General features: G+C 41.0%; 1 protein-coding gene across 1 annotated transcript; it reads right to left on the bottom strand.

Annotated features, from left to right (window-relative positions):
* Positions 1–35: 35 nt before the first annotated feature.
* Positions 36–16,394, bottom strand: slc26a5 (solute carrier family 26 member 5). The gene is made up of 17 exons (XM_061029279.1): positions 16,216–16,394; positions 13,778–13,917; positions 13,322–13,432; positions 9,191–9,372; positions 8,817–8,981; positions 8,410–8,645; positions 8,178–8,325; positions 5,666–5,779; positions 5,408–5,485; positions 5,227–5,322; positions 4,460–4,566; positions 4,286–4,355; positions 3,457–3,549; positions 2,984–3,088; positions 2,469–2,669; positions 2,333–2,387; positions 36–1,382 (listed from the first exon to the last, which is right to left on the bottom strand). The coding sequence occupies exons 1-17, from the start codon at positions 16,392–16,394 to the stop codon at positions 1,219–1,221; spliced, it is 2,244 nt and encodes a 747-aa protein (XP_060885262.1). The 3' UTR covers positions 36–1,218.
* Between the last annotated feature and the right edge of the window lie 9,873 nt (positions 16,395–26,267).

Genomic DNA, 26,267 nt, shown 5'->3' with positions numbered 1-26,267 from the left:
TCCTGTGTCAGAGTAACAGCACAACAAGAAAACACTTCTTTTTAACAACGTACACCTGCAGCATGTATAATACTACATTAGTTTTTCACCCATACAGGAGTGAAACTATACTGTAACAACATTGATAGTGCTCTTGCTGGTTTAAATACACATTTGACACCAAAATACAGCAGAACATCTACTCGGATATCCATCCCTACACATGTTCTCAGTAACCTTAAACATTTCTTAACAGCTTGAAAATGAGATGGTCAGTTTAGACGAACTACACTCTTACAGAAATCATCCTCAGACACAGCTGCCACTATTCTTTATCGCTTGCTAACACACTTCTCCTTAGAAAGAGCGGGGAAAAGTTTCTACCTCATAACCTCAAGGTTCTGTACGCAGCCTAAAGTCCTAGTGGCAGCAGACGTGGGTTTGAATCCGACCTCGACCCTTTGCTGCATGTCATCCCCCCCACTCTCCTCTAAACATTTCCTGTCTATCTTCAGCTGTCCTATACCGTACAGGCAAACACTTAAAAAGTACACATCTTAACAATCTCAGAGGATGCAGAGGAATAAAGGCCTTTGCACACCAAGTCTGTTTATGTCGGATATGTTTTTGAAATCTGTGATCTGATAAGGTGACGCACCGACACCTTGCACACTGGGCCAGGGTTCATTTTTCCATTGACTGAGAATTCGCAGCATGACTTGTTCTCATCACGCAGTGATCAAGCAGGAAAGAGGATTTTGTAATTCTTTAACAATTTTTTTTTTTTTAAAACGGTGTCTGTCCTCTCCTGAAGAAAAGAGCGAGGAGAGTTTCACCTGTTGATGAGCTTCCAGGTGTGATGTCAGTGGTCCAGTTTCATACGCTGCTCTATACTGGAACCACACATTGAAAAGAACACCAATTTCCACAGACACACACAGGGAAGGATGTGTATTCAGATTCATAGGCAGTATGCAAACATGAGATCCTTTTTCTTTATTAACGTGCGTCAATTTGGGGCGAAAAAAACCCAGACTTGGTGTGCTATGGCCGTAAGGCTGTGGGAATGTCAGCTGGAAACTCAATAGTGAATTTCTGATCGGCCAGGTGCCTCTATGAACGTTACAAACACTGCTCTATTCAATATGAATGATCGCTCACTTCATCTCTACTGCCATAGTAGAGATCATTAAACACAACAGCTGAACAGGAAACCTCTGAAATCCAACCCTCCACACGTTAGGGTTCTGTGGCTGCTGTAGTGTCATTGGTTGGAGCAGCTAATGGGCGGGGCTTAGAGTGAAGACATCGCAGCACGGCATCGTGGACGGTGGGGAACACCATCTCTGGAGTCACAACCTCGCTGAAAAACTGCAAGCTGTCCAGGTCAGACATGAGACTTCCTTTGGGATAAAAACAGACGATATAACATCAGATCTGTGTTCTCGTTCTTCCTCTGTGTGTACACACTGTTTACATAAATCTATGATGATCAAACTAAACTGATAATGTCAGTTTTATTCCACTTTTAATATCGGGCCTCGAAAATTCTGAAAAAAAAAGAAACAGACATCACCGCTGCTGCATCTTAAGTTCTACATGATGGAAGTCAATCAAACTTGTTAAACTTGTGTTTCAATGTTTAAACAGATTCACTGCTCAGGCGCTCTTTCTTACACAGCGCCCTCACTCTGACGTCTCTCCATTAGTGCATGTCCATAGGATCCTGTTTGTGCATGTGTGTGTAGCATGTGTCAACAACAGAGTAAAAGTAATCTCCCCTCCCTTTTCAATGAGTTCTATATAATTTCTCTTCGTTATGATGACAGTTGTAAACAGGTGTTCATGAAACAGCAGACAGATTTGCACAATCCCTCAGACGAATTTGAATAATCACCACATGGAAAGAAAGTTGAACGATTGGGACTTGTGGTGCGTCGTAAGAGCCAACGACTTTCACACAGTAGTACGTAAGTTAAATTCCGGTCAGAGTTTAGAAAAAAAAAAAATTACATTTCTTGTACCTATTATTGATATCTTAATTACATTCCTATTCTATTTGATTACTGTATTTCTACTGTTATATTGTATATTTTTTAACAACTGTAACGATTGAATTTCCCTCTGGGATTAATGAAGTATTTCTGATTCTGATTCTGAAAACAGATGACAGCTACACATAAGGAAATGAGTTCCTGAGGCTAAAAGTTCACGGTCTGTTGTTTAGAAACACCCGTAATGTTTCTCGTGATAAAACAGATCATTCAGGTTTGGCTGCATTTTAAAAAGAGGAAAGTGAATGTTGATAAGGAGCGACTGTGTTTGAATAACTGACAGTAAGATGTAGACTTACTGCTGCAGCCAGCTATAACCACTTTAACATCCACAGCAGCGTATTCCCTGATCACCTGCAGAGACAGACACAGAGTCAGTTTCTCATGGACACTTGTTGAGCATGACGTAGCATCAAGAGACACGATGGGATGAACCTGTTTGATGGCTTTGGCCCCCACAGAGTCGATGAAGTTGGCAGACGTCCAGTCCAGGACGATGGAGTGGACGGCGCTGAGAGGTTCGAGGAAGATGTGTTCCGACTCGCTGTGTTGGTCCCCGAGCTGGCCGTTCCTCTGCTCGTCCTCGTCCAGGTGGTTTTGGGACAGTACCTCATGGGTCACAGCTGGCTCCTTATACTGAAACCAAAGAAACATATAACAAAGAATTACAACGAAGCCAACAGTATTTCAAGTCGTCCTCCTCTCGAGTAAACATCTTCTCTTCATCTTAGTATGAACAGTATGAAGGTTTGTGTATTCAGACACAGCCATAACAGTATGACACACTCTGCTACCATTTAATCAGTTATGAAAACAAGTTTTTCCGTCTGTCCGGGGAGTCACACAAAGCTACTTGTGACATGCTGCATATTTACACCGTCAACAAAGCAGACGGAGAACATCGTGTTCTAACTGAAGACAGGGCGAGGGGACGGGAGACGACGACTCACCTTTGCACAAATCTTCAGAGGAGAGTTTTGGTTACCGTTTTCCTTCTCGCGCCGTTTCATTTGGGCTTTTTGAGCAGCTTGTAATCGCTCGGGGTTTACTCCAGTCTGTAAAAAAACATCAGCAGCAAAACATGTCAGAGAAACATTGTGGAGTAAAGCTGCTAAAAAGTTAGTTATACTTTCTTTTGTTCTTCGCTTTTATTCTCTAAATGTCAACCCAATCAAGAGAAAAGCTGATTCCAGTATCTTTGTTTTGTTGTTCCAGATTTTAAAATAGCTGAAGAGAAACTCGTCATTAAGAATCAAATCAGATCATTTATATTATAAACAAAGAATCAGAGGAAATCCTCTTTCCATCACTCTCTGTTCACATCACAATGCTGTTCAAACATCTAATTTGTGACCCTGCGTTACAGTAATTATGGCTTTCATAGAGCAAACAATGTTTTTACACACACACAAGGTGGGATTACCTTCTCTTTGAGAGAGTTCACATAAAGGTCGCTGTTGGCAAAGTAGATAGAAGAGTTGGAGTTGAAAATCTTAATCCCCTCAAATTCAGCCGCCTGGGAACAAGAACAAGAATCAGAGACATTTAGAGCTCACGCACAGAGAGACCCCGAGAGACTTTCTATGTGATTTTTCACACTTAAATATAATATAAATCAAGTATATCCTCTGAAAATAACTCTATGAGTCATGACTGTCTACAATGGGTGTAACACCCGAGTCCCACTGTCTGTGATGTTCTCAAAGTTTTCAGAGTCCTATCTTCACTTTGTTTACATCGCCAGGACGGCCGGCTGACTCCTCCCCTCACGTATAAAAGTTGTTTAATTGAGGGACTAGAGAAAAGAAGAATAACATACTGTACTCACTGCTTAACTGTGGTTCTAGATCACGCTCATTTCAGGTAAATTTACATGCAGTGTGAAGATACGAGCATAATAAAGATCACTAGCATTAGCATGCTAACACAACAATGCACCGCGAGTTGTTTTGGTTTCATGCTGGTGCTCAAGGGCGACATCTGCTGGATCAAAAAATCACATATTCTTCTTTTAAGGCTGTGTTGTGAAATGCAGCAGGATATTCTCTGGAGAATTCAGCACGATAGCATACCATGAGCTAGCATGATGCTAGCTCATGGTATGGAGCTCGTACTGGAAGTACGTCGTTTAACCCGTATTTTAGCATGATGCTTACAGCATACTAACGGCTGGGTTAGTATGCAGCATGTATGTATGTAGTATGTGGTTTTGGACACAGCCGAAGTCTCGGGTTAGACGTTTGTGTTTTCACCTCTTCATACTCGTCCACGTCACAGTACAGGCCTGAGTCGGGAACAAGTCCCAGGACGCCGCTTTTAGGGCTGAAACACAAGAAGAAAGCCCTCAGTTAAAAACATTAAAAATGAATTCATTTCTTAGCATGAGAAAATCTGTTGCCTGTTATCATGATTATTATAATTAACACCTCTGTGTTCTGTAGATGACTGTCAGTATGGCGAATGTGAGGGCCACCAGGAGTCCGTAGTCCAGGCCCAACAGCACAGATGCTACGAAGGCTACCAGCCAGATGGCCTGAGAGAGAAGAAGAGAAGTACCGGGCATGAAGTATATCAAAAGCTAATTCGTCTTTTGCTCTTTTCAGTACAAAGTCAAAAGCATGCCATATAAGGCTTCTAATCATTAGTGCGTACATGTCTGTGGAGGTTCTCAGTTATCCAGGGCAATTTGAAAATGATCCAAAGGCAGCTGGACTGGTTAAAGATCTTAAGGCCGCGACACACCAAGCAGACGGCAAACAACCCTAACCCTCGGACAAAAAGCTGCACTTGAACACACCACAAAGACTACAGCCAACGTCCAACCACCACGTACGTTCTGCACATGTGTGAGAGGAAATAACTCTCCATGCCAGCAGGGGGCGGTAGTCCGTTGTTATGATACGAGAAGACCATTTACACACCGCTGTCGGTCACCACTCGTATTACAGGTAGACTACTAATGGAGAATAATGTCTGATAAAAAGGTGAAAATGGCGCTGGTCGTTGTCAGTTCTTGGTCTTTTAGTGGAAAAAGAAAAGAAGAGGTGGAGGAGACAAATAAGGAGAACGCGCACTAATGGGTGAAAGCATGGATACAGCCAACTTCTTAGATGCATTTAAAGTAGTCTTAGATAAAGGTTTTAACAGTACTGCACAATCCCATCTAGGAAGGAGATATACTTGACAGACTGACCAGTTCGATCTTGCTGGTCCTCCACAGAGCAGGAATGTCTCTGAACTGTTTGAACATCCCCAACAGGTTCACCATGATGATGGCGGCCAGCGCAGTCTGAAAAAACAGAGCAGCAGATCAATCAACACCACAACAAACCAACAAAGATACACATCAGAAAATGCATCGTTGTTTCACCGACCTGAGGGAGCGGCTGGAAGACGAAACCGATGGCCACCACCACCAGCAGCACCACCATCGACGCCAGCAGCCCTGCAATCTGAACACACACGGCGATATCAGCGTCATGCCATCTGTAATCCCTATTATGGATTTACAACACCAATTAAGCCGAGTGAGATAGTAAAAGCGCTCCTGTGTGTGTGTGTGTGTGTGTGTGTGTGTGTGTGTGTGTGTGTGTGTGTGTGTGTGTGTGTGTGTGTGTGTGTGTGTGTGTGACCTGAGTTTTTCCACCCGTGCTCTCCTGCACCAGGCTCCTCGACATGGAGCAGGTGATGGCGAAGGTTTGGAAGAAAGAGCTGACGAAGTTGCACAGACCGAGAGCAATCAGCTCCTGAAAAAAAACAAAAGTTTGGTTTCAGAAAACAAAAAATTAAACATGGAGGAACGTGAAGCAGCTCAGATGAGACAAAACATTTTAGGAAATCATCTTACAAATTGATTCTGCGAGAGGCCGGTGTGTAGGAGCCCATGTTTGTTTATTCTTCCTGCATTTTATTTGTAATTATTTGTTTGTGTGCGCCCTCCACAGGTAGAGAAGCAGGTCTATAAGTCCTGTCAACTCTCACTGGATCTATTTTGGATCACGTCTGCGTGATTGATGAACTGTTCCCGCTCTTTCCCACGTGGTCAATACAAGAGGACAAACTAGATTTTTGAGTTTTTGCCACTTCAGGACCGATAGTTATTAGTTTGTGGCTGAAAGGCGGCAGATGTTTACAGAGCGAGCTGCACTGAACGATGTCAATCATTACATCTAGAGCATGAACTGAGAATAAACAGAGACTTACTCTACACAAACTGTCCAGTGTTAGATGTTTTTTTTCTTCTCTATCCATCTCACCAAAACTCATCCCATTAAACTCTCCATATAAAGCAGGTGTAGGTCGTACTTTTAACAACATCAAAGTCAACCACACACACACGTGATGTGTAGCATAAACCTGCTCTTTTTCCACCCTTATTCAGACCAAACAACGTTCTTCATCTTCATCAGGGATTCCCAGAGCGGGGCCCGTGGTATCTTTCGGGAGCCCGAGGTTATTACGGGAGGCAGGGGCGATTTAGAGTCTTTTGAGGCCCTTGGCAAAAATTTATTGGGGGCCCTCCGACCACCATTATGTCCGCCAGTGTCCCGGCGCTCTGTCACTTTCTTTTTTCACTCCCAGACAGATCCTTCCTGGTCATTTTCCTTCTGTTAATTTTCACTGAGGAACTTTGGGTTTCACAGGAATAATGCCTGAGATGATAAGCAGCGCAACAAGAATGAATGCTGTCAGATGGGGCCCCGTTAGGGAGGTTTCCTACTGTCATTGCACAATTTGTACATTTTGAGCTACTGCTGCAGTTTGAAGTTTGTCAGCCCTCAGGGGCCCCTTGCTGGCCTTGGGCCCCAAGCAGTTTCCTGCCTGTCCTGTTGACAAGCAGCCCCTCTGACGGGAGGGAGCAGCAAGGATAAATAAGAACAACGCCAGCAAAGCACGGCAGATTTAGTGAGGCTGACAATGAAATCTGTAATCTACACCAGACGTTAAAAATACTTGAAAATATGACGAGTCATGTCTCGCCCTCGGCTTCACCTGCACGCAACGTGGTTAACAAAAGGAGCCACACTCACTTTCTTTTTGTAACATCCAACCTGTGTGAGAGGTTTTTCTGCAGTTGCCTCAATCACCAACCACAACACTAAAACAAGCGCACACTTCTTCATTTAAATTATTGCAGCACTGGAAGTGAAAATCTGAAAGGCAGGTTTTCATCAACACAACCACAGCCGTCCTCATTCATGCACGTTGTGCTCCGACCTCCACCTCAGCCACAAGGACGTGTGGACATCAGGAACGTGAGGAATACAAAGGAGAAATCGTTCCTTATCACCCCCTATCCCATTTTTCTTAACAATGAGTGCAGTCTTTTACCTGCTCTTTTGTAAAGTGTCTCGGGTGCATGGGTGGAGATACCAGGGGAGGGGAGGGGATTTTTTTTTTACCAGAATCCCACTGTGACATCACAAGGAGAGCAAATTTGAAACGGAGCATTTTTCTCTGTGTTGTAAGACTTATGCAGACTACAAACAAATGACTGGATGGGTTTATTTCACATGTTGTGGGTCAGTAGACACTCAGGTTACCATAATATCAAAAACACTGTACAAGTGGATTATTCATAATATGTTCTTTATTTACTTAACAATATGTAATCAGAGACCCCTGTTTACATGAACTGTGGTAACCTGGTAACTGTAATGATCATGTACACATGCAGCAGGTCAGTGACCCAGGTAACCTTATTTTTGAAGCATAAATGACAAGTGTTTTAGCTTTTAGGCTGAACCTTCAATATGTATAATGCAAATTCAAAACAAATATTATATCAAAACACCTTATAAGAGGCTTCAGTTTCTCTCTTCGTAGCACACTGCTCCACATTTTTTTAATAAAAAGGATAAATCACTACATGTGTTGATCCCTCCTTTCACCCCTACCTCTCCTGTCTGTGTCTTTCTGAAGTCTTACACGTGCTCATGTTTAGTTTACCTGACAGACCGACAGGATTCAGCTTTCCAAAGCAGTAAAATTTAGTTTTCCCAAGTCTCCTTATCTCATTTACAGCAGATTATGTTTGAGAAATAACACCTTGTTTCAAAGGGGCTAACAGTAACCCAGTTACTTGTGCGTGTAAACAGACTTCTTTGTGTCAGTATCTACAGCTCCTCAGATTTCTATTCTCACCTGGTTGCCGTCAACGCTGTAGCCGTGCTTCAGGGCAAAGATCTTTGCGAGTGAGATGCCCATTGAGAATCCCACGATTGCTACGGCAAAGGAGTCTGTGACCAGATTGGGCAACAGGGAGAAGACTGGGGCAGCGGGAGGGAGGAGCCTGAGAACACATTGGAGAACGCTTGTGACACAAACAGAACAAGCCTAATGTTGTTCCACATTCAGAAAGGTCAAAGAAACGTACCCTGTCGGGATCTTTCCAACCACGTCCACCTTGTAGTCGGCCGATAAGGAAAGTCCAAACGAGACGCCGGTGGACACGATGACCACAACGATCTCTCCAGGAATAGGAATGGGCAGTTTTTTCTTGAAGCGCTCGTTGAGGTCTTTGATCGCATACAGGAATATGAGGCACGAGAGGCCCAGGATGAGAGTGGTGATGTTGGTGCTGGTGATGTCACTGAGTACCTCCTTTAAGCTCTGGAGCAAGAGAAAATATTTCATTACTTTTGCAATCATTAGTTAGAAGTTAAACTACAAAGATAATATACGACAAACAAAAATCTAGAAAAAGTAGGAAATATCCTTTATCTCCATCTCGTCTTGCAGCTGTTTAACTTTCTAGAATCAATTTTTTTTTTTTAAACGTACATAGATTACAGAAAGAGGCCCACTGAAGCGCGGCGTCTTCACCCCCAGCAGGTACTTTAACTGAGAGACGACAACGTGCACAGCCGCAGCCGTAGTGAAGCCTCGCACCAGGGGCTCCGTGAGGTAGATCGCCACAAACCCAAACCTGAGAAGACCGAGGACAAACTGAGAGAAAGGAAAAAGAAAAGAGGAAGAAAGAGAGAAAAGAAGGCGATGACAACGAGCTACACAAGAACAGTTGTTTCAAATGAAATCAAAGTGTGTGTTTAACAACAGTGATCCTGCTGCTTTGGATAAACAGTGTTTGAGAGCGTGAGAAGATTTCAGCTGCCTGCTTCCCTTCACTGGGATGTGTTGGTTGTTTTGAGACCCACCTGTATGATTCCCACCAGCGTTGTGAGCACGACAGCCACCTGAACCCTCCTCGCATCACGAGCCTCCACGTTGAGCACGGCGGACGTGTTGGAGCCGTTTACAGGCATGGTGAGAAACATGGAGTCAGGTGCCTCCCTCACCGCAACCCCTCCGATCATCAGACTTATGACTGCAAAGGTGCCTGCAGATCAAAACACATGAACACAGAACAGTCAGACTTTGAGATCACTGAATTATGAAACTGGACTTTCCAGGTTTGGTTCTGTACACTTTAATGGATTCTGCTGTAAATGAAGATCACATAAAGTTGGGTTAGTGTATCACTCTGAATGAAAAGGTCATCCTGCCCAGCACTTGAACAGCAGCCCAGTTATTCCCTCTCGCTCCCTGCCAGAAGTTAAGAGATCGTTTCCACAGCAACCTTCTTTTACACTGTATTTAATTAAAGTTAAATTAAAGGGTTCACGTGAGTGGTTCTTTGGTTTAAAAAGGTTGAGCAGGTTTGGTTCATTTAGTCCAGCGATCAGATTGACTTAAAGGTTAGAGCTGACATCTGAGAAGACTTGGAGCCCTTTCAGACATCAGTCAGCTGAGAGCGACGTCAGGGTGGAGGAGAGGTCAGAGACGTTTCACAATCCTGCAGAGTCCAGGAGAGTCGCTGCACTTATTTCCTTTACGTTGTTTTCTTTCTCTCTCTTAAGAATCACTCTAAATAAAAAGGCACAAAATGCTCCCAATTACTTTTTAAAAAACACTTCATAATCTGGCTCGGTGTGAAACTCGATAATCTTTGGACAGTTCATTTGGCTTGAGACAGATACAGTTCTTGGCACAAACACTTGAAATCAAACTGGCTGCCACTGACTCCCTTAAAGACCTCCAGTAATTCAGACCAGGATAGCCATTAACAAACAGGGATGGGATGAAACACCACAACATGCATACCATTGCAGCACGACAAAATTTATGGTATATTTCCAAATTAGTGCTTACAAGTTGCTGTCCTGTTTTGAGTTCACCCTGAAGTTACCACAGTAACTGTAAATGATGCACTGATCTGCAGGGGGTTGTAGATCAGCAGTTCTGCCTGTTATGAAATACTCTCTCTTCACACCACGATGTCCCAACCGTGATGTCTTTGTAGGGCAAGGCAAGTTTATTTATATAGCAGATTTATTTTTTTATTTTTTAAGTGCTTCACACGACATCAAAAGCTTCATGACAGAGGAAGAAAAATAAATATTAAAATAGAACATTTAAAAATCCCTAAAACAAACAATTCACAATCACAGAGGAGAACCATTTGGACATTCCTTGGCATTTTTACTACCTCCTTCATATCCCAGATTTGAACATCTTGACAGGTTGCATATTTTTACGGTTGTACGCAAAACCTCCAATTATTGGATAATTATAACAACAGTTATCACAGTAAATGCCAAGTGGGTTGGAGTTGTAGTTGTTCTTATGTGCATGAAGGTCTGCTCAGGACAGTGACCAGTTCATACACGAGTGATACGGGTCACATTTAAAAAGCAACATGAGCAGCGGAACTGAGCGTTCAGGCTGGCAGTGTGAACGCAGCCTTAGTTTGTGAACTCTTTGAAACATTATGCAAAGTGTATGATCTGCCTTCAGGGCAGGTTAAAAAAAAAAAATCTAAACACTTTTTCATGGACATATTTCACCTTAGACCAATTCATGTCTGGGCCTGTACAGTATCATGCCATCGAGTGTAACAAGGTGGTGGAATGAACTTCCAAACTCCATTGGATCTGCAGAGTCCCTCTGCACCTTTAAGAAAAAGCTAAAGACCCAGCTCTTTCATGAATACCTACTAACTTAATGATGATGGTCTCCATATTATTGATGATGATGATGGTAATGACGATGGTTTTTGTTTGATAACAATGACTTATAAGATGGTTTCTATACTGATTAGAGCTCTCAAGAACTGCCCTCAATGTTGTGCTTTGCCTCTGGTCACTTCCTGTCAGCACCTGTGTGTCCAATCAGACTCAAAGCTGATCGTTTGCTCTTACTGACATTGTTTCCTTTTTTCTAGATCCTTGATCCGTGTTGTTCTTACTCTCTGATGTACGTCTCTTTGGATAAAAGCGTCTGCTAAGTGAATTGTAGAAGGTGTCCAGTGCACTTTGTGTGTACAGTGTGTGTGCATGTGAGTCATCCTGCCCAGCACTTTAAAAGTCGCCCAGTTATTCGCCTTTGCTCTCTGCCAGGAGTTAAGGGATGACCTTATCAACAGCTATGAGGGAGTGCAATTTTACTTCCTGATTCACTGCTGCTCATGTCAGCTGAGGAAACAGCTGTCACATTTGAGGGGAAATATTTCCTCCATTTTATTTCAAAAACTTTACATCATTTTAATCTCATAAAGTGGATCTAAAATCACTTTAAATAGTAACTGAAGATGAGACTCAGGACAGCATCCCTGTGTGAGATGGGTTGTGATCTTTGTGGCTACTGATGACACAATTCATTTAGATTATTTTCAACACAACAACACAGGGTTAGCTCAGATTACAGTTGTGAGAAATCCCACAGACAAGAACAAGAACAGGTTTGTTAATGTTTATCTTTTCTGCAGGCGACGGCAGATTTGCTGTTAGAAACTGAAGCAATAAGACACAAGGACACATTCCAGGTCAACCACCAACAATTGGGTCATCCCTTATAACTGTACTGAATACAGTATATATTTGCACTCCACTCCCTTGTGACACTTTGCTAAACCCCGCCCCCTAAAGCAGCGGCTGATGAATCATATGTAACCGGGCATGTCAGGTCTGCTGAGCCTTTAGTTTCTCTTCCTGCTGAAGCTGCATGTACTGGGGAAATGATGAGAGAGATAACTCAGCATGTTAGGAATTTGGAGATTTAAGATTCTTGTGCCCTGAATATTAGAGTAACAGTTCAAATGAAGCAGCGTGCAGAATTTCTCTGGGTTAGGTTGAAAGCAGGGCTATCACTCTCTCCATTGAAGAGTCTACTATAGAGGCTTTCCCACTTGCAGAAATCTCCTGAAAAACTCCTGACATTTCCAGGAGGGGCTGTTTATGTGAACGCAAACAGCCACATTTTTCACTTGGACTTGTATTTTTTCCGAGTGAGATGATGTGAGAACACTGCAGGATATTCTCCGGAGAATTCAGATCGAGCCAATAGGAGGGAGAGTGATGTTTATATACTGTTGCTGCTGCACAGAGTGTCTGCACACGATCACTACCATCTCCGTGCACGTAATTAAATGGCACGTCTTACCTCAGGAGACCCCCCTGTCAATGTGTGACGGCAAACGGTAATATAGTCATAAACATTAACCGTGAGTAAGTGGGCGGGGTTTCTCTTCTTAAACTCTTTACTGCTCGCCTCAGTTGTCACTTCATGGTTTCCCACTGCTGTGTTTCTCTTCGTATGGTGGGATACATGTTAGAGAGCTGTAACCCCAGACACGGTCACTATTATAGCACACTCCTGTATGCACTACCCAGCTGCCCCCCTGATCCACACGTATTATTCAACATGATTAGTTGTGTATAAGAGCTGGTTGTAAATATCTATTAGTCTCATTCTATTAGCATGACTGTTCTGACTACACTCAAACAAAACAAAGCATTTGTGAAAAAGGAAAGTCAGGAAGATTTCAGGGGCAGCCTGTCCCAACATTTTCCAGAGTGCATGTGTGGAATAGTTGTTTAATCAGCCACAATTATTATTATTTTTATTTTTATTATTATAAGGTTTTTTAAACATTCCAACTAGCAGACGCTTTTGTCCAAAGCAACGTACATCAGAGAGTAAGTACAACACAAGCAAAGATCTAGAGAGGAGGAAACAACATCAGTAAAGTTAAGTCCATTCGGATGCAGGTGCTGACAGGTAGGTGCTCACCTTGTCAGGCATAAGTACGGGGGGCTTTGTAGAAAGTTTGCAGAAAAGGACATTTTGTGCAAAAAACACAGCCATCACGTAAGAGCAAGAAAAACCTGCTTTAAAGTTTACTGTATCCTTCAGGGGGTTTTCTAACCTCCATTTCGGCTCCAGCCACAGCTTGAAAGACAATATTTATGACCCATCCTCTACAAGAAGCTTCAAGTTTATTTTCTTACCCACTGATATGTGCCTGGATGTGCCAAAGAAGGTGTAAAGCAGGACAGGGTAGAACGAGGAGTACAGACCATAAACCGGAGGTACAGCAGCCAGCATGGCGTAGGCCAGACCTGTTGAGCGGAGGAGAGGAGAGAGATGTAAATAAACAGAAACAGTCCCAGGAGCAAAGAGCGTGCAACACAAACTCAGAGCTGTAGAGATAAAAAAACAAAGACAGTGTGAAGCTCAGGAGTCAGCAGCTGGTTTTTCTCAGAGTTAACCCCAATGTCATTCAAGCCTGAGTCAAATAAGCCTGTTTCTACTGCGCAGCTTTCTACATGACATTATTGGATTCAACAGTCGGTAAAGGTGATGTTCTTTAGGCTTACAGATGTGTGACTACGTGGAGTCTGATGATGTTTTTAGGTTGTGATGCTCTACTACAGAGATGGAACAGAATGGGATGATTTCCTGACCTTGCGGGAGCTGCACGACTCCTGTGCTGAGACCTGAGACCACGTCTGAAAACAGGTACTGCTTCACCGGGTAGGATGGCAGCCATGTTAAAATGGGCAGGAAACTCACCAGTGCTGCTTTGGCCTTTTCATTTGAACACCTGTGAGAAGAGAAAAAAAGAAGAAGCACTTTTGAAATTTATAAATGAAATTAAAGAAAAGACAGACAAAACGTGTTCATCGTTGCCACAGAAACGTCAAAGACCGCCACATAAAGAAGCGTGAGCTGCTACTGAAAGCTGCCGTACTGTTTCTGTTTGTGCTGCTGTGATAAAAAACGTTGTGTAAATTATACTCGGATACATTAGCTCGTCAGTAGACATATTCTCTTTCTCAGGTCGGTTTCGCCCTTTCATCTTAACTACGGTCAACTCTGAGTTAATTTACATCGGATACATTTCATATGGAATGCTGCTATATTTACTCTTCTGTTTCTTTTGGGCTTTTTATGCCTTTATTGTGGAGACAGGACAGTGGACAGAGTCAGAGTGTTGGAAAGGAGCCATAGGTTCGTTTCAAACCCAGGTCACCCGCCTCGAGGACTTACGCCTCTTTACATGGGACATGGGATACTGACAAGCAGAAAACATAATGCAGCATAATTTTTTTAATCAAAAACATTAAATTTATTTAATTTAATTTTATTTTATTTTATTTTATTTAATTTAAAAAAAAATTTAATTTAAGCATTCAATTTAATTTAATTTTTTTTTAATTTAAGTTTAATTTAATTAATTTTTTAATTATTATTTTTTTTAATTTAAGCGTCTTTGAGTATTTAGAAAAGCGCTATATAAATCTAATTTAATATTATTAATTACGTGCACAGAGATCGTAGTGGTCGTGTGCAGACACTCTGTGCAGCAGTAACAGTATATAAACAATACTCCCCCTCCTATTGGCTCGAGTTGAATTCTCCAGAGAATATCCTGCAGCGTTCTCACATCAGCTCACTCTGACTTGTTGCATAAAAAATATTGGGGACCAGCAGGAGAAACTCTGGGTGAAGTCCGAGCGAAAAATGTCGCCGTTTGCGTTCACACATACAGCTCAGCTCCTCCGGGTAATCTCAGGAGTTTTTCTTCAAGTGTGAAAGACCTAATACAGTCTATAAACCCCATCAGGACATCTTCAGTGGTGAATAACTTCCTGCCAAAAATGTACAGTGACAAAGAGCAAGATGGGAGTGTTGGGTTTCCCAGGACGTAGACCATAAAAGTGATCAGTCATGTTAGCACAGGGCGACGATAGGGCAATAAAAAAGCTGTTTTCTGACTGCCTTTTACCGGTTTAATGGCCATAAAACTGAAATTAAAACCAGGAATGTACAGCTCAGTCATCGTTTGTCACCGTGGTAGGAAGCATCAGCAGCATTAAAAGTTATTTTTAGTTATTCTTTACCTACACTAACAGAGCCTCAAAATATCTCATGATGTCTTCATCTGTTTACACTTTTATACACAGACGTACAATATTTCTACTCACACACAACATGTTACTTGGTATTTATAATCACTTTTAAGGAGTTACCATTGAAGATTGTTTCCCATTTCAATAAACCTGCATACACATTTCATGATAACCTCTCGCCCTTTTGCAAAAGTGCCGTAACTAAGCTCCTTGTACGTCTTTGTACATTCATATTGATTCTACGTCGGCGTAATAATGATGTCCGAGTCTGTGAATTCATATTGCGTTTTGGAGTTGCAGAAGCATGGCACAGCGGGAGCTCCTCATAGACACACAGTCAGACATGCACAAACACACACAGCGCTGCGCTCCCCCCCACTGGCTCCACTGATCTCGTCTCGCCCCTGTAGTGCTTCTACTTCTAACTCTGAAGACAGTACAAAGCCTCTACAAAATTCAGATTGAAGGCGGAACATCACAGAGGCGTAAATGGCTTGAAACTGCAGCGTGAAGAGAGCTATTGATTCAACGTGTAGTCTCTAAGTTGCCATATAAAACTCACAGAGCGTGCCTTCAGATTGCTCAGATCAGTTTAAATTCAAACAGTATAAAGAAAAGCAGAAAACCATCAGATTGAAGAAGCTGGAACCAGCAAAATGTTTGACATTTAAGCTGTGACTGTGATCAATGTCATCGGGAAGAGAAATTGAATAAATGAATAATTAAAGCGCTGGATGACATTTGTAAGTTGTAGAATGATAACTAGCACCCAAGTGAACAGTGAAATGAATTGTCATTTTTGCTCAACAGGTGATTTTTGTTGTAAATCCATTATCAAAATTGTCGATAAAGATTTGTTAATCAATCAATGAGTCAAATACAACTTTTTACTACTTCATCTAAAGAGTCAAACACTTTTTAAGTCTGCATATAGAATAATATAATGGTAGACGTTCATCCGGAGGTAAATCCCCTCACCCTGAACTTACCTGCAGTGTTGTGCGAGCCTCTGTCGGAGGGTTGTGGAGTTTTCTTTGTGGTGGAGAAGCTTTGTCCTGATGAAACCTTCATCGTACACCGGACGCTCTATCCTGTACATAAGCTGGGATTCTGCATACTCCCCAGCTGCAGCGTCTTCTGGCTCCATGACAGAGACAGGAGAGCTCATGGTAATGAGTCAGCAAGTTAGTCCCTCAGTGTTGTTTAAGTCTCCTGTTCCTTCTTCTCCGTCATTGTCCTGGCTGGTACCTCCCCATTCCTTTTCTGTGCTTCCTTTTTCTGCTCAGACGTCAAGAGAGGACAGGTCAGGTATTACTCAAAAAACAACTGGCTTTTCCACATTCTAAAATAATAACACGAGTGGGAGTGATCATAACCAACCAGGCGTCTGTGTTTGTTCATTTTTGTGCTGATAAGGGGGACGTTGGTTGGATTTGTTGGACCCTTTTGGGTCCCTGTTTTATCAGATTTCTTATGCAAACATTTGAATTCTGGACAGTTATGCAAAATGCGTGGGCTAGACTATGGTTGATCTATAAATGGAGACAAAGTCTTCATTTCAAAATCCCACGGGGTAAAAGTATAACTGAGAGGTGTCATAGCGGAGGACAAAGACCTTTTGTGTTTGCTGAACTTTTCTCATTTAAAAGTCATGCAAACATGACGAACTTCTATGTCTATAGAACCAGGAAGCAGATCAAATTACTTTATTGATTCCACAATTTCCCAGTTTGGGATCAATAAAGTAATTCTCTTCTCTTCTATTCTATTACAGGAGGTTGAGTGCAGTCCTCCTGAGTTTAATGTTTTTGTTACTTTTGTGTGTGGGCAACGCTGATCCCCATGGGACACCATATGTCTTCAAGGCCAATCTTAGCTGTACATAAAAAAAAAAAAAGGATGATCCTGGTAGATTATATGCAGCTTGTAAATCATTAAAGGCTCGTAACCCATTGTCGTTATACAAGTCTTAGAAAACATGAATACCCCTGCTCCTCCAACGTGGGAAAGAGAAAGGTATATTACCAGTAAGAAGCAAGAAATTGTTGAATATAGGTGAATGATTGTGCCACTTAAGGTCTGAGTGGACATGTCTCATGACAGTACGGCCGGTTGTAAACAGAAATGAAATTATAGGTCCAAGATGCAATTTGGCTTTTTTCAAAAGGATGTTGGAATACACTAGGTCCTGCAACCTATGAGGTAGCCAAAAATATTCTCCTCAATTGGTCTCCAAGCGACAGAGGAGCTAGGATTGAACCATGTAGAGAAAGGACGTAACACAAAGGACCAAAAGTACACCTTCAAATGTGTCAGGGCCAGCCCTCCCTGTATCTTCTCACGCTGGAGAGTTGTGAATTTCAAACAGGCCCTCTTAGCTTTCCATATAAATTTGGAGACTAATGAGTGAAGCCTTTCCCAATACCCTATTGGGGGAGCAAGAGGGACCATCGACGAGTAAAAGTTAAGACGAGGTAGTACATCCATTTTAACTATTGACATACGAGCTTGGAGTGAGTTCGGGAGATTAGACCAGTGTTCAAAATCCTTCTCTATACGACTGTATATACCTTGAAAATGTTTCATTGCAATGGTGGCTGTAGAGGGAAAGATATCAACGCCAAGATATCTGAAACTCTTAACTATTGGTATATGTGAAGGCAGTGGAGTTTGAGAAGTAACTGAGTTTTCAGCCTAACATTAAACACTAATAATAAACACTAACATTAAACTCCTGTGTTTTTGTTACTACAGGTTCTCATAAGAAAATAAGTAATAAACATACTATAGTTCAACAAATATTAACCCTTTCTCTGCCTTTGACCCTGAATTTCTCTTCATCCTTCACTTTGTGTTTCTGTCTGTTGTATAAAACTAACCGTTATTAAAATGAATTATTCATTTAACCTGTTACAATCATTTTAAAATTATTTATTTAATTGTATTTATTTATTTAAAATTATTACACTGTTTTTCTTCGACTCGTTTGAATCATAAGTATTGTGAAATAAAGTTTGAACTGATTTAATCATTTTCCAGATTTCATCACCTCTCGTCTCGTCTTTACATTAACGTTAGCTAACCCAGCTAACGCGAGACTAATTAAGCACAACAAATGACTTCGTCCCTGAAATTGTGAATCCAATTATATCAGCTGTGTTTGTGGTACAAGTGTTCACCCGTGTTTATTTCTCGCCACGGTCCTCAAGGGTATTTGTATTTGTATTCAGTATTTAAGCTAACTTAAAGATGGTAGCAGAAAGACTCTTACCTGCCTCCAGCTCCTGTGAGGATGCTGCTGCCTGTGAGGAGATTATTAAACTGAGTATCTGGTATCTTGAGTTAAAGTTTAACGAGTAAAACGTCCTTCGAAGTCCGGAGCAGACACTTGCTATATGCCAACAGAGATAGTTTACAATGAAGCGATGGATTACTCCAGAGGGAAATTCCTTTTCCACTTCCGGGATGCAACGATGATCGTTGGTCCGCACGCATGCGCAGTATATTTGCACACATTTGTTTGTGTAAGCTTATACGCAGAGGTGCTGCTTGTCAACAGGCAAGGCAGGCAACTGCTTGGGGCCCCAGGTCAGTAGGGGACCCCCGAGGGCTGAAATGTGCAAAATTTGAAATGACAGTAGGAAACCTCCCTAAGGGTGTCCCATCTGACTGCTGTGAAAATCTAGATTTGTCAATTACGTGGAAAATACCGAAGGAAAGTTAAGGTTTTTTATGCGCTGTATATTTATATTTTGAAAATAATTCTGATGTCATCTTTGGAAATTAAATTTTTTCCCCTTTCTCAATTTTTGTTGATGTCAGATTAATTGGGGCGGCAGTAGTTCAGTTTGGGGCGGCAGTAGCTCAGTCTGTAGGGACTTGGGTTGGGAATCGGAGGGTCACCGGCTCAAGCCCCGGCACGGACCAAGTCCAGAAATTGGTCTGGTAGCCGGAGAGGCGCCAGTCCACCTCCCGAGCACCACCAAGGTGAGCAAGGCACCCAACGCCCAGGAGCACCCGCCGTGGGCCGCCCCGTCACCCCGAGACCCTCCCATTCATGCATGTCCATAGGATCCTGTTTGTGCATGTGTGTGTATTTCGGCCTATGTTTGTGTAGCATGTTAACTAGACAGAGTGTAAAAAACAAATTTCCCCTCGCGGGATCAATAAATTATTATTTATGGTAAATTAACTTTCTGACAATTACACTGCAGGTCACACCTATCCAATCACACACTGATGGCAGAGGCTGCTTTGTAAAGTGTCCATAAGTTTTAACTTATCCCTTAATTCATACATATGCTGCTGCCGAAGCAGCAGGAGCAATTTTGGGTTAAGTTTCTTGCCCAAAGACACATTAGACATGTGGCTGCAGGAGCTGGGTTGAGAGATGAACGACTCCACCTACTGAGCCCCTATTTATGACATAATGGTGATGAATTGGATCGGCCCCCATGTGATTTTTTTCTGCCTATGGGCCCCAAAATACTCCAGTGCAACGTTTAGCTCTACAAGATCTTCCTCAGGATTTTTGAGCATATTTGAAATATACAAAGTCTTAAATTCATGATCATATTTGACATATTTTGTATTTCAGGTTTCACATAACTTTGCACACTTTTTTCTATAAAGAATAAAAAAATCTATATGAGCATCAAAATATCAAATAAATTATCAGAATTAACTTCAAAAGAAACATACATTTGTCTTTTTTCCTCTCATATATTCACTGTCTTCCGATTTCTATGGACGTGAAGCCACTATTGCTGTTTCAAACTATTCTCTTGGTACGTGGACTGTAAAGTTCATGTTTTTGTTCTGTGATGTGAAAAAATCTGAAAAATAAAGATACAACAGGGACAACACAAGTGAATAAGAAACTTACTAGAAGTGACACTTACCAGTACCAGGGCGTTACACAGGATACTTAAAAACCAAAGATAATCTAAAGATACACAAGCATATCCAGCTTGATATCTTTACTCACCTGATTTAAAGGGACTTCAGAAAACCTGTTAACATGGTTAGGAGGACATACACTCACCTACATCGTTTAAGAGGAAATCTTTGTAAATGTCCAAATTAGTCATTTAATTTTTTTGTTTAAATCAAAGGTTGTTTTTTTAGATCAAACCTATATTGATAAAAGTTAATTTAAAGTTATTCTGTTATCAAAGTGAGCTCCATGTTGGAGGCTCTTGAGGGAGGAATATCATTACTTTTAAATAAATAACGTCGTAGTGAGAGCTCTTTTGTCATTTGTGGATCTCTGGCTGTTTTGGGGCAGGACGCTGGATGATGAAAGCAGAACCGCCTTTTTCACGTCCTGACCACCTGACGTGTGGAGTCACGGGGTTTCCTCCTGTGCTGCTTTCACACATTTCACTTAAGATACTGTTAAATGAAGTCATTGTCTTGTTCTTCTTCTCTTATATGTATTTCTCCCCTCTGAACATCATGTTCTAGTTTTACTTAATTGTATATTTAGTAATGTGAATTGTGATAGTAGCCTACCTCGAGGCTTTAAACTCCAGTCTTTGATGCGTTAATGCCGTTCGTCTCTATGTATTTACAACTTCATTCCACTAGGGGGCAGCAATACTCAAAGAGTTAACAAACTCTGCTGGCATTGTAAAACCTGACATAAAAAACAATGCATGATGCAAAGGACAAAACTGCTGCATGTCATGAAACTGGAAACTGAACCAGAGAAGTCTTTGAAACCAAACTCATAATCAAGTCATTAAAAATGTTGCCATTGTGTCCATTTGTGTGTTTAAAGTTATTTTATTAATCAATAATCATGATATGTATGTCAGATATGTTATGATACATCCTTTAATCCAGGGATTCTCAACTGGTGGGTCACGGAGCTGTTTTCAGTGGGTCGCGAGCATGTGCCAGGGAAAAAAAAAACATGTGACAAACAGTTTGTCAACAGTCAAATGCTTTTTAAAACACCTTTTATTTTCAGTTTATTGCTTCCGTCACATAAAAAAAAAATTGTTTCCCAGTTTTTTTCAGGGAGGCGTTGGTGGTGTGTCCTATAAGGTTGAGAATCACTGTTTCAATCAAAAAGAATAAACAATATTTAAAAACAAAATATCAATGAAGAAAGTATTTCTTCGTTATGTTCTAAAAGCATGAACACATTATTACAAAACTTTATTGCAGCTGTGAGACATTAAAGAATGATACATTTACAGATGAGAAATACTCACATCCTGTACTTAAGAAACTTAAAGTTTCTGGAGGGAAAAATACATCATTAAAAGCCAAAGTTCTGTATTTGTAATACAACATCTTCTGCCTTTTTGACAGCAAAAGTGTACTTAAAGGAACACAATCAAACATTTTTATTTGTGCACTACAATGAACAAGGTGCATGCTCAGATGGGACCTTCTTGAAATCTGATTTGCTACTCAAGGTGCCACCCCAAAATCTAAATCTATGATTAGCTATTTGCCTAATCATAGGCAAGACTAAATTAAAATCCACTATTCTGGCAGTTTTCAACAGGCTAATGGTACTTTCTTTTTTATAAACATGAATTATTTTCTCCACACTGTCTGACTTGCAAAGGACTTAATTGCCAAGAAATGTATTTTTTGCAAGTCAGACAGTGTTAAAGCTTTGGCTTGATATTGTCTTAGTGCATAAAATCGTGACTTTGCAAATACATCTTTGTTTTTGACTCCCTAAAGAATCAAGCTAAGATTTATATGGTGCCAAATTTTGTTTCTTACAAATCATTAGTGCGGATAGAAAGGGTTAAAAAAAAAAAAAAAAAACATAATTGGCATGCCTTTACCCACAAACGTTGTGTGTACAAACGTCCTGTTAAAGTCAGTGCCCCAGGTGGGGTCACCAGAGTTAAAAAAAAAAAAAAAAAAGGTGCCTGCAGTGAACCCATTGACTGATTATATTACGGTATTATTAGGTTGATAATAAAGATCCATAAAGGTGTAAACAATATTTTACTGATGCAGCAGCTCGTGGTGGAGCTTCTCTAAGTACTGCTCGTCTGCTGGTCCCTATTCTGCAGCTTTAGTGTTACTTAAACTTAAGACATCATTTTGCACCTCAAGTAGTTTTATCACACGAAGGTTAAAAAGTACTCTACTCTGATTACAGGATATTGAGAAAAATATTTAGCTTGGCTTTATTTTGAGAAGTCAGGAGCAAACAAGGTTGGAAACTACGACTGTCGTTTTTATATCTAACCTTTAACACTGCGTTATTTTTTATAAGCTCGTCATATTGTGTGTATGTCACCATAAAGCCGTTAAAAGGTGCTGTGCCCCTTATGTAGTGCATCAAAGAAGTCATCAGAAGAAGAAGTACCTCACATTTTAATTTATTCACAGTTATAAAAGATAAATGACTTCCCTCTGCTGGTTTACTATAAAAATGTAACTGCTACTGTTTTTATCTTTCAGAGCTGAAGGTGAGAGGCTAACGAGTTCAGGCTGTCAGCTGTTCCATGTCAACAACCTCAGCCTCGGTCATGAACGCACGGTTCAACAATCACGTTGATTAGAGTCAGAACCAAACATGGAGAAGCAGCGTTCAGTTTCTATGCTCCTTATATCTGGAACAAACTCCCAGAAAACTGCAGGTCTGCTGAAACTCTCAGCTCTTTTAAATCCAGGTTGAAGACACACCTGTTTACAGCTGCCTTTCATTAAACAGCTTTAATAAGATTTTAAACTTTTACTCTCCACTGTAATTATTATTATTTTTTAACTCTTTTAATTTATTTACTTTTATTTTTATTTAAATTAATTTCATTTGAATTATTTTTGTTTGAACATATTTTCAGATTTAATAATTTCATTGATTTTTTTATTTTCTTTTTTAATGTTTATTTTCTTTCCTCTGTCATGATGCTTTTGTCTTTGAATTGCCTCGTTGTTGAAATGTGCTACATAAATAAACTTGCCTTAAAACCTTAAACAAAAAAAACTTTCCCTCAATCAGTCATGATGAAAGTCCTGCTTCAGTTCTTTTGTCGAGCTGTTTGTGATGTACATTGACCTGCCTGAACTCATCCATCAGCGAGAGGTTCATCTAACTGTAACTGTGCAGGTATTGATACAACTCTTAGTTATAGATTCAAAAAGTACCTGAACACTGAAGCACGACTGTATAATCTTCAGGAGGTCAAGTCCGGCTCTACGAGGGTGCAAAAGGATGCATTGTACCCTCATTTTCAAATGTTTCAAACAGTGACTCAGGTTGTCTTTATTACATCCATGATCTGAAGGTCATGGGGCGGCTGTGGATCAACTGGTCAGCTGTCAGCCATCCCTCAACCGGAAGGTCGGGGGTTCGATCCCCAGCTCCTGCAGCAACATGTCCGATGTGTCCTTGGGAAAGACACTTAACCCCAAGTTTCTCCTGCTGCTTCGTCTGCGGTGTATGAATGTGTATGAATGGGATTAGTCATTACTGAAGGTCACTTTACATGGCAACCTCTACAATCAGTGTGTGAATTTATCATTTACAGATGTGACCTGCCTGTTCACCGGGGACCACATGCAGGACCCATAACACCTACGCTTTATTTCATTGCTGTTGCAGGTCACTGTAGCTGCACCCCCTTTAGTCTCAGATGCACAGGAAGTCCTTTTGTTCTAGAACCGTCTGGTTGACCAGCAGTCCTACTTCAACACAGATATTGACAACCGATTTTTTATTTCTTTTACTATTGGTGTCTAGACTTCACTTTTCTCTTTTCTTTCAATAATTTGTAGAATGCATGTAGAGAACAAAAGACCAAGGACGGCAAAAGTGTAACAAAACATAACACAGTGTGGGGGCATAGGAGCTTCAAAATCCTGATGCATGGTGTCGAATGGTCGATATCTTCCTTAAAGGAAAATCACCAGAAAGTAGCTACTGTAATAAAAAAAAGTCATTTGTTCCCTTTATGGAGTAGAAATGCTTGGAGATAGATTTCAGAGAGAAAGTCTGTATTTCTGTTAATCAAATTTTCAATTTGGTTATCTGTTCTATGATGGGGGGTGGGGGGGGGGGTATCTCTTTTTGGTATTTGCTTCTTTATTTCATAACAAACAGTATTTTACACACACACTTTTCACATGCTTTCTCAATTGTTTTACACAAGATGCTTTCTGGTGCTTATGAGAAAATACTGCGTGTGCTCTGTATCTGAAAAAAGATAGTTTTGATTACCGGTGTTGGTCAAAGCCTGACATTTTTGTTAAGTTTTTGAAGTTTTATGGCGTAGACATAAACAATGTTTTTTTGCTTCTTGAATGAGAGGTGGGTGCACATTGTTATAGTTAGAGGTTTTCCCTGCATCTTGCAGCCGGATGACCACTTCCTGCTCTGGGTGGAGGCGTAGGTGTAAGTAAATAATTGATGATAAATTTGGAGCTACTTAAACTACATTTATCCTGATTGTGTCTCAGCCCAGGCACCATGTTGTGTTCTTTTTATTTTAATGTCATTTCTCAATGTCTCTGCAGCAGTTTTTACGTAGAGTCTCATGGCGGCGCCAGCATTGTCCCAAAGTGAGCACTTCCTGTTGTTTGTACTCGCTTTGATTTTTTTATTGGCACAGTTACGTTTCATTAAATTGTCACTGCTAAGTAAAACAGCAGACATGATCGAACATGTGCTGCCAGAAACAACAAAAACAATGCTCAGTAAGTTTAGTGCACTGAATTCAAACTCTTAAACACCAGTGGTCAAACATCTGTAGCCTCCGCTGACACTGAGCTTTGCCGTTAAAGTCATAAATTATCGGCTGTAAATTTCCCATGCAATGCCTATAATATGTTTATTCTTTATGAGAATCATAAAAGCCCTGACCTGTGGTAGAAACTGCAGTTCTGTTTAAGACCAATCTCTGTTTAATCAACAAACAGCCTCAAAGACAAAGTGTATAAAGCAAACGTCCACAGACACTTGTTTGGGTGTGTGTTGATTTTCTTGGAGAGGAACTTAAACGCTAAACATAGAACACCATTCATCTCAATCTGAGGACCTCTCAGCATGTGGCTTTGCTTGATCTGAGATATAAACACTGTTTCCCCTCTCTGCTGAGCCAGCGGATGTTGGAAACCTACACTGACTGATCAGGCCGTCTGCGCCCCACTGGTTTAGTTTATTGAATGTAGATAAGGATTTTACTTTAAGAAACTTAAAAAGTAAAATGTTCTTGCTGCACTGGCAGAAACTTGCATTTGCAATTGCATTTGCCACAATTTCAGTTTTTGCAGTGTACTATCAAGCTAGGTCTAGGTTTACCGTTATCTTATTTATGCTAATGTTAGCAAACAATTTGGTGGACAAAACCATGTAACTATCTTTACTTAAAGGAAGAATGTTGGACTTTTTGGTGCTGTAGGTTTTACCCTTGAGCACGAGCATGAAACCAAAACAAACTTCACCATACACACACTCCGCTCTCCTCCAGCGACACACCTCCACCCCCCTCTCCAATCGCACCCATATTACCTAAGCTAGCGCTACAGCTTATCAACGACAAACATGAGGAGAGTACATAACGGCTGCCAAAGGTACACTCAAGGCTTTTCAATAGTATCACCACAGGTCTATAAAACACTAATAAAAGCAAGACTACTGTATATTGCTGATTCAACTTTAACTCTGACATATATTCCTGATGCTTCACTGCATTAATTGATCGCCACTTTAGGGTCTTCTGGGTTTTTTTGTGCACATTTTACTGATGTTGGAATATTTCCTTTAAATTTGGACCATCATGTTTAGTTTAAAAGGCATTTAGTTTGAGATTGCATGTTAAAATCTAGGTTCACATAGCATCTAGGCTAACATAACATAACCCATGTGAACCTAGAAACCTTGAACCCCTCGTTGGTGTTTGTTCCTGCGTGGAAAGCTTTGAAGATCCAGGCATCAACATTGTTCCACAAATACTAGAACAATGTTTATTCTGTCTGCAGCGATGATTGCGTCTGCAAGAACACTGCCTGATTGGTAGCATTAGTCACAGAGGGAAACATGCAAGAAAACACACTCTTAACG

Source organism: Labrus mixtus, chromosome 22 (assembly GCF_963584025.1).
Source record: "Labrus mixtus chromosome 22, fLabMix1.1, whole genome shotgun sequence".
In the NCBI taxonomy this organism is placed as follows: Eukaryota; Metazoa; Chordata; class Actinopteri; order Labriformes; family Labridae; genus Labrus; species Labrus mixtus.
This window is presented reverse-complemented; position numbering and strand designations above follow the sequence as displayed.

Excerpts from the sequence above, each read along its gene's own strand:
- slc26a5 (XM_061029279.1), bottom strand. The coding sequence starts at position 16,394 with ATGAGCTCTCCTGTCTCTGTCATGGAGCCAGAAGACGCTGCAGCTGGG. Across the intron at positions 9,373-13,321 it reads ATCCAGGCACATATCAGTGG|GCACCTTTGCAGTCATAAGT; the intron begins GTAAGAAAATAA and ends TTTGATCTGCAG. Across the intron at positions 5,486-5,665 it reads GCACGGGTGGAAAAACTCAG|ATTGCAGGGCTGCTGGCGTC; the intron begins GTCACACACACA and ends GTGTGTGTTCAG.